Here is a 9632-nt window from a genome sequence, read left to right on the forward strand (position 1 = left end):
ATACGTATGTATATGGCCAGTGATTAGTATAACAATTGTTATTTGAGATACAGTAGGGTCGAAACCTAGCACCAATAGCGATCAATAGGACCTCTGAGTTGAATTAGAATAGATATTTATCTTTTAAAAGTGAAGTGGGTAGTTATGACCAAATGGAAATAGCGCGTGAACTTTGTGAACGGAGTGTCTAGCATGCAATGACTCTTAGGACTAGCTAGTTCAAGTTGTGTCTGAAAATATATCAAGCAAACAAGAAGCGTCGTGAGAGTTCTCAAATGCATGCCATCTTGTATTTTTTTTTTTTATTTTGCCTCCCTTCTAAGTTCCAAGCACCGCTAACAATCAGCCGTTATAACGGGGGCCAATTACGCATATAGCAGTATTGATGCGGCACACGGCTGGATTGGTGGAATCAATCTGACCGCGCCCTTTGATTCAGCTAGCCACTAATTTTGGTTTTCGATCAATATATTGAGCGATAATATGGCAGGTAATATTTTGTATGGATCAAAAAAATAAATTTATTTTTAAAATCTATTTAGATCTTTTAATAGAATTGAGCTAAAAGTTCTATATAATTTATAAATTGGATTAATATAACCAATAAAATCACAGGCTACGCTAAATCTGTATTTATAAAATATCCAGAAATATTTTTGGAGCAGGCTAGCCCAAATTTTATAGAAAAAAATACGTAAGATCTTTTTTTTATTCCTATGGACACGGGTCAACTAACTTCAAAACTATTTTTAATTATTTTGCTTGTCCACTTCCTACCCTATAATATTATTTCCGAATCTCCAAGATTTCGGCAGTTGGCATGATCAATTCTCCAGGGGTTAGGTCGAACTCGGGTTAGAGTATGGTTCAATTCTCCAGTTGGCATCACCCTCTCTCGAGTTTGGTGACCCTATAGCAATGACAATGATATAGAGTTTTGTCATCCATCATAGAATAGGTATAAGTTTATAAGGAAGGATTAGATTAATAGTACTGCTGGCCGCATCATTTTTTTTGCCGCACATCCTTCGGAAGGTTTTTCCTTTTCTTTTCTTTCTTTCTTTTTTTATTTTTTTATTTTTTTATTTTTGGAAGAACTACGAGTTCTGGAGGGTAACTCGGCGATGGTTATTGGGTGGATCATGCAGACTTCGAGAGGAGTTGGCGACAACCACCCGTTCTTGAGAGATATTTGAGTCATGGTTCATGACGGATTGGTGCTTATGTTTAGAGAAGCCAACGGGGCGGTGGATTGGGTTACATCTTTTGTTACCAACCATTCAGAGACCACCTATAGGAGGGAGAGATGGAGTTGCCTAGGGCTCTTCGTGATGTTTGGCTTTTTGATTTTATTCGAAGAGAGCAACACATAATGAACCAAAAAAGGACTGTAGTTAGTACCCTCCACGCGCTAAAGAAGGATTCACCATCCTTCGCGCCCATCCACCGTAAGATCATCTTTGGACTCATCTTTCGAGGCTGTAGCCTCGGCCCTCCTTTTTCATACCAGCCAAGTTCCAGCCTTTTGGGGGTTTATTGGAAACTTGAGTCCAAAATTCAGGCTCCAATAGAAGGAAACAAACAGTTGAAAATGCTTATTTTTTGAATTAACTTGAGATCAAGCCTGGCGTCCCTTTTTTTTTATTTTTTTGTGATGTACGTCAAACCAGGCTTGCTAAGTAAGAAAAAAATTCACATCATATGCTACTATTCAAGAAGTTATTGGATATATGACCATTAAAGCACATGCACTTGTTGAAAATTCAGGCTCCAAACAAATAGTTGAAAATGCTTATTTTTGAATTAACTTGAGATCAAGCCTGTCTTCTTTTTTTTTGTGACGCATGGCTAACCAATCTTGCTAAGCAAGAAAAAAATTCACATCAAGAAGTTATTGGATAATATACCCATTTAAAGCACATATACTTGTTGATACAGTCCTCCCAAAAGAATACATATAGGCTAATCTTATTGTTAATCCTTTACGTTTCACAACATCTACTAGAAAATGAATCCGAACATATAATAACCAAAACAGCTAGCTTACTGTGAATGAGGCGGCGTATCCGAATATCCAATCCCCTTCCGAGTGGTTGGAAAGATCAAAAACACCATGATCGACAAGAACCCGGCCCCAAGCGGCAACTTCTGGAGGATCTGCTTCGAGTATGGCCCAGAATCCGGAAAGAAGCAGTTCTGTATATTGGTATCACTAAAGGTTAGAGCCAAGAACAGCAGGACCGAGAAGAAGGCATGGACGTAGTCCAACCACCGTATCCGAAACCTCAACAAGTCCTCCAACACCTTGCTTCGATCCCCATCAGAGGGCTGGTAATTGAAAACAATGAAGCTTTTGCACGTGGCCATGCCATAGTACAACTTTCCGTTGGTCCCTTTGAAACTATCGGTGAAGGAGAAGAAGATACAAGAGATGGTGCAAATGAGAAGTAACGACAAGGTGATGTACTTGTTGGAAGCGTAGCAGATGCATTGGTTGGCAATGGAAGGGGAGAGAGCTTGGAAGGCGAGAACGGAGCCGGTCGGAAGGAGCTGCGCGAGGTTCGCCGCAGTCGACAGGGTCTTGTCGATCACCAATCGCCTCTGGCTCGTCAAGCTTTGGCTGGGAGTAGTGCCCCTTAATGGGGTCGACCTATCCAATTCTCTCGGTTCTGAATCCTGGCTATTTGCAATTGTGATCGCAGATGATATCTCTGTCATTGAGGATAAGAAGGGAGAGAGAGAGAGAGAGGTTGTGGTTTTCTTGAGAAGTATATTATTCAACAGAAGCTTGGTAGTGGCTTTCTTTAGCCTTCTTCTCGTGTTTAGAAGGCTAGAGACTTTTGTGATTTTATGTGGTGCCTATAGGAGTAGTGGGATTTATACAAACGAAATGTCATCATTGTTAGCAATATATCGCCCAAATAAGTAAATAAATCTATTAATTGTAATTAATAGAAAATCTTAAAAGAAATAATATATATATATATATATATATATTATTCGGCATCAAAATTATAGTACAAAAAGAATCTATTCTAGCACAAAATAAATCTATTCATTTAATATATTTAAATCATAAAATCGCAAATCCTACAGATCTGCTAATATTAAATTTAAACAAGAGTAAGAGAAAATAGGCTAATTGAAGGCAGGTCGAAACGCGTAGACGCGGTCCCAAAAAAGCTTTTGCCCCCACGTACAGGTCTCCCAGTAATACCCCTCCAAAATTATAACTTTATTAGACTCAAAAATAAGACGATAGCCTTTCTGGACGAGCAAGAAACCATTAATTAGGTTTCTTCTAACGACCGATACATATTGGATGCCGTGCAGGGATAGGATCTTTCTAGAAGTAAGCTTTAAGTCTACTCGTCCCACTCCTAGCACACGTGCCTCCGAGCTGTTTGCCATAATCACAGCTCCTCCACTTGAGACCTGGTAAGAAGAAAATCAGGAGCGATCCGAATAAATATGAATACGAACTCCGGTATCAATCCACCAATCAAGTGCTTGTAAAGTTATGTTAACTTCAGAAGTGAAGGAAACAGACCTGAAAGCTACCTCAGAAGAGCCAGTGTCGGAAGTCACCATATTGACTTAAGCACTGATTGTGTGTAGACCCTTCTTCTTGGTTGAAGAGGTGCAGTCTTCTTATAGAAGCACTGAGGAGGCAAATGGTTAATTCGACCACACACATAACAGAAATGAAGACCACCTTCCTCTTTCTTCTTCTTCTACTCCCGGGATTTGATAGGTTTTTCATTGTGGTGGTTAGGATTTCTAGGGCTGTAGGGTTTCTTTTTGTAATGTTTATGTTTAAAGGATCGGTTCTGATTTTTTCTAGGTGGGGCCACTACATTGTAAGCATTATTTTTGCGTCCAGTAGAGGTTTTACTCTTGAGCCTATGTTGCTCTTCAATTCTAATGGAGTTCAAAACTTGGGTTAGGGTGAGATCTCCTTGGGTATGGCCTAGAGTTTTAGCAAAATCAAACCAAAAATTGGGTAGTTTGTCTATCAGGCAGGCTACCTAAAATTGGGTAGCATCATCAAGACTATATTTGCTTTCTAGTATGTCTCAGAGTTCTTTGGCACTCTTAGCCATATTATAAATATCATACAGCCTCTCAAAAAGGGTACCTAGGATTCTATGGATGCAATGATAGTCTATCTTATCAGGAGTTCTAGAGGGTGTCCTGGTGGAAGCAGAAGGTTCAGTGTGAGAGAAGGATGAACTCCGGTTTGGTTTTGAATTTTGGCCAGTACCAGGTCGTAAAGTAGTTGATTTGGACCCGTTATCAACTTTAGAAGTGTTCTCAGCTATGGCTAAGATCAACCCTAATGTGGTGAGCCAGAACTGCATTTGGTTCTACCACCTCCTAAAGTTGTGGCCATCAAATTTTTTAGATTTAGCACTAAGGTGGTCACTAGTGTTAGAGGCTATAGCATCAGGGTTATAGAATAAAGACAGAAACCTGAATCAAGGCAAAATATTTTTGTCAAAATATTGCACCAATTTTTATATTGAACTTTGGATGTCTAGTTGATATATATAAAATATAATAGCCAGATCAGCTCCAGATCGATGGTGGAACACTAGGCTCACTTAAGTACCAACCTTTTCTAGACACGTATGCCTTTTTGACAAAATTTTCTTTGACACTATTAGTTAGTGGATATAATCACTAGAAATCGCATAAATTCAATTTTTAGAAAAGCCTTGGTGCAAACTTAAATTGGTTTTTGTGTATCAATTAATTTTCGAATTTTCGGTTTGAATTTTTCGAATTAGTAATAATTGATTACTAATTTAGTGCTAGCAAATCAATTATTATAATTGAGATCTAAAATATCAATTCAATAAATTATATAATTTATTATCTTATCAGAATAATTAATTACTAATTTTGTGCTAGCAAATCAATTATTATAATTGAGATCTAAAATGTCAATTCAATGAATTATATAATTTATTATCTTATTAGAATAATTGATTACTAATTTTGTGCCAGCAAATCAATTATTATAATTGAGATCTAAAATGTCAATCCAGTGAATTATATAATTTATTACCTTATTAGAATAATTGATTACAAATTTTGTGCTAGCAAATCAATTATTATAATTGAGATCTAAAATGTCAATTCAATGAATTATATAATTTATTATCTTATTACAATAATTGATTACTAATTTTGTGCAAGCTAATCAATTATTATAACTAAGATCTAAAATGTCAATTCAATGAATTATATAATTTATTATTTTATTAGAATAATCGATTACTAATTTTGTGCTACCAAATTAATTATTATAATTGAGATCTAAAATATCAATTCAATAAATTATATAATATATTACCTTATTGGAGTAATTGATTACAGATTTTATGCTAGCAAATCAATTACTATAATTGAGATCTAAAATGTCAATTCAATGAATTATATAATCTATTACCTTATTAGAATAATTGATTACTAATTTTGTGCTAGCAAATCAATTATTATAATTGAGATGTAAAATGTCAATTCATTGAATTATATAATTTATTACCTTGTTAGAATAATTGATTACAAATTTTGTGCTAGCAAATCAATTATTATAATTAAGATCTAAAATGTCAATTCAATGAATTATATAATTTTTTACCTTATTAGAATAATTAATTACTAATTTTGTGCTAGCAAATCAATTATTATAATTGAGATCTAAAATATCAATTTAATGAATTATACAATTTATTATCTTTTTAAAATAATTGATTACTAATTTTGTGCTAGCAAATCAATTGTTATAATTGAGATCTAATTTGTCAATTCAATGAATTAGTTATTATGGATTAACCAATTTCCAAATTTTTTGTTTGAATGGGATCTAAAAATTACTCCCTAAGGAGTCCAATTGGAGGTATGATAAACCTTTTGGAGGTTAAACAAATTATTATCTTTTTAGAATGATTTACTGAGTTATATATTACTAACAAAAAAAATAAACAAACACATATTTGGATTGTTAGCAGTATATCACCCAAATAAGCAAATAATTCTAATAATTGCAATTAATAGAAAAATTTTAAAAGGAATAATATATATATTATTCGGCATCAATATAAATCTATTGTAGTATAAAAGAAATCGATTCTAACACAAAATAAATCTATTCATTTAATATATTTAAATCATAAAATTGCAAATCCTACAGATCTACTAATATTAAATTTAAAACAAGAGTAAAAAAAATAGTCTAATTGAAGGCAGATCAAAGTGCTTAGATGCTGTCACAAAGAAGTGTTTGCCCCCATGTATAGGTCTCCAGCAATCCTCCTCTGAGATACGATGATCCTACAACTTCTTCTTCGGTACGTCTCTAAAGAAGCCAAAACGAATCTAATCGAACTAGCAGATCCAACAAAGAACGAAAGAAAAAAATAAAATTAAATATAAGAGAGCAAAAATAAAAATCAAAAGTGGCTAAGAGGAGGAAAAAATTTTCTCCATAATTTCTTCAATATTTTTCTCTATTTTTTCATGTACTGAATAGGATGAAATAGGGGATATTTATAGGAGTGTATACAGGGGCTTTTTGGCATTTTTCACGGATGCGTCCGCGCTCTTCAGCGGCCAGCACGCGGCTGGCCAGCGGACACGCGTCCGAGGAATGCGGACGCAGCCCGTCCGCGATTAATTCGCCGAGGCCCCAGCGAAACGCGCACTACGCCAAAAAAGTAAATTTCCGACTCTTATTTGCCGACGCTTATTCCAAGCGTGGGTGAGGGAACCCTACACAGGATGGGGTTTCATAAGGTAGAGGAAACATGGGTTAGGAAACCATCTTCCTCCACACCTACTACCAGACATTCCCCCAGTCCTGACCCAGATTCAGATTATCCTACCTTTCCCTCCACCTCAGCTTCCACCACCTCAGCCGGACCCTCCTCCTCAGCTCCACCCACTCAGCAGATGGAGGTTCGGATTTCTCCTGAGCAGCTCCGGGAGTTGCGGCAGGAGATTGTCAGAGATCTTCGGGACGATCTTCTGAGGGAGCTCAGAGGTCCACCCACTGCCTCCTCTTCTGCGTTGGTTCCCTCCCTATCAGCCGTGACCGAGATGACGGCTCATCTAAGAGAGGAGATCTTCAACGTCAGGAGCCTGATCCAAGCCCAGTTCTCCAACATGAGCGATGTCACAAGCAACACACGGAAGATGCGAGATGACATCCGACATGATATGGGCACCACTACTCAGGGGGCCGAGCGCTTGGCGAATGTCCTGATCGCCAAGCTGGACACACTTCAGGAGACTCTGACCGAGCTCTCCACGACACACAGCAGGGCCACCTCGGCCATTATCACACAGTTAGGGCACGTCACCGATGCGGTCACCGTACTCATGGAACACCAGTCCAGACTGCCCAAGGGAGCCGCATCCTCCTCAAGGAAGCCCTAGCTTATTTTGTTTACTTTGACATGTATTTACTGCTTTACTTATTGTATTCACAAATGTACTTATATATACATCAATACAATGAGTAGACAAATTTCTTCAAAATTGTGCAAATTGATCTCCGCTTGCTTGTGTGTTCTGCTTACTTCCTTTTTGATGCAATGACAAAAAGGGGGAGAAATATATTTAATAGATATGAAAAAGGAAAAAGGAATCAATGAAAATCAATAAAAAGAAAAACTTTTAAAATACACAATAATTTGTTCTAAGTGGATTTGATACCTCGAGGCTCATTATCTCTCTGTTGGGGCTCCTAATGGAGTAATCTCCAGAATCTATTCAAGGGATATTCGGAGATTAGTTGAATCCTACTCAAGAACAAATTTACAGATTTTTTCTCTAAAAACCAAAAATTTAAGTTCAAAAGCTTCAATGCATTAAAAGAAAATTCAGAGAATCAAAACAAAGTTGAATGCATATGTTGAGGGGGAGAATCTGAATTTTTAAGAAAGCAAAATCATTAAAGACATATAAGCCAAACAATTGATTGCATGACATGAAGGCTTATATAATTCCAAATGAAAGGGGGAGCTTTAACTCCAAAATTTATTGTTTCACACCTTTCAGGTTTGGATAAATTAAATAACCAGACACTGGAATTCATTTATAGATTTTATTTCCGTGTTTGTTGGCAATTCACTTTACATATACTCAATGTTTTGTCATCATCAAAATGGGGGAGATTGTGGAGTGATTGATTAAAACCCTATTTGATTTTGATGAGCTCAAAGTATTTGAGTATATCTTATGCTTACTAATGAATTCAATCTAGTGTTTCAGTGAAAATCTTATAAATTTATGGTTAAGTCAATCTGGTTTTGGTTCAAGATATTTTGGATAAGTTAAGAAGTCATGTTGAACCAAAGTCTGAGATTCGAGTCGACTCCGGGATATTACGAGTCGACTCCAAGCGTATCAGAAGCACTGGCACAGGCTCGAGTCGACTCCGGAACATTACGAGTCGACTCCGACTGAGAACAGACAGACGAGCAGAAAAATACAACTCAAAACCTGTCAGCGAGTCGACACCTGAAGAGCGCGAGTCGACTCCGATGCTAGCCGAGTCGACTCCAGAGCAGTATGAGTCGACTCCAGGGAGTTACAGACAAAAAGTCAGAGAGCAGTTTTCGGACCCTGAGAGCCGAGTCGACTCCTGAGGAACGCGAGTCGACTCCGATGGTTGGTAGGTCGACTCCAAAGAAAGCTAGAGTCGACTCTCAGTGTTATACTAGGCAAAAGTCAGAGAGCAGTTTTCGGACACTGAGATCCGAGTCGACTCCCGCAATGCCCGAGTCGACTCCGAGACAGCGCGACCCCAAAAAGACAGAAGACAGTATTGTTGTCTCTGAGACGCGAGTCGACTCCAAGACAGCTCGAGTTGACTCCAAGGCAGCGCTACTCCAAAAAGACAGAAGACTGTTTTTCGGATACTGAGAGCCGAGTCGACTCCGGAACAGTTCGAGTCGACTCCAAGACTGCACGAGCCAAAAGACAGAAGATCGGGAGTTTGGCCTCTGAGCGCCGAGTCGACTCCCAGAATTCACGAGTCGACTCGAGTGAGCCAAGTTGAAGAATACATCTATGGATTCCTTGGGATGAGCCGACTCCAAAAGTGCAAGGTCAGCTCCAGATGTTGGCGAGTCGACTCCGGGTTAAGTCGAGTCGACTCCCAGTCGAGAAGACCACTTTAATTCAAATCTGGAACAGTTGCCGAGCCGACTCCAGAAAAGCATGAGTCGACTCCTGCTACAGTCGAGTCGACTCCAGATCGCGCGAGTCGACTCCGACCCCAACGGACACATTGTCAGGATGTGCAGAATGTGCAGAACGGCTAGTAAAGTGTGTCTAACGGCTAGTTTCCGTGGGGAATGGCTTAAATAGCCACAGAGGACTGTAGCAAAGCAGAGAAGTAACATTCCACTCAAAGAAAACAAGAATCCTTCATCTGCAAACTGATTTCAACGGAAAAGAAGGAAGAGGGCCATTAACTCCAATCAACCAACTCTTTCCAGCATTAAAGAAGTCTCCTCCCGCCTCCAAGTCATCCAGACATTCAAGAGGAGACCCAAAGTTCAAGAAGCCCTTCTCTACTTCATCTCAAACGTGTTTGAGGGCTCTTAATTTTTCTCTTA

At 38.2% G+C, this 9632-nt stretch overlaps 1 protein-coding gene across 1 annotated transcript; it reads right to left on the reverse strand.

Moving 5' to 3' along the window:
• Positions 1 to 1877: 1877 nt before the first annotated feature.
• LOC120105196 (protein DMP3-like) lies at positions 1878 to 2740 on the reverse strand. The gene has a single exon (XM_039117446.1). It carries the CDS (start codon positions 2716 to 2718, stop codon positions 2044 to 2046), a length of 675 nt encoding a protein of 224 aa, XP_038973374.1. The 5' UTR covers positions 2719 to 2740; the 3' UTR covers positions 1878 to 2043.
• Between the last annotated feature and the right edge of the window lie 6892 nt (positions 2741 to 9632).

The sequence above is a fragment of the Phoenix dactylifera genome, unplaced genomic scaffold (assembly GCF_009389715.1).
Source record: "Phoenix dactylifera cultivar Barhee BC4 unplaced genomic scaffold, palm_55x_up_171113_PBpolish2nd_filt_p 000224F, whole genome shotgun sequence".
NCBI lineage: Eukaryota > Viridiplantae > Streptophyta > Magnoliopsida > Arecales > Arecaceae > Phoenix > Phoenix dactylifera.

Bases quoted from the DNA above. Each gene is read 5' to 3' on its own strand.
- LOC120105196 (XM_039117446.1), bottom strand. From the start codon at position 2,718: ATGACAGAGATATCATCTGCGATCACAATTGCAAATAGCCAGGATTCA.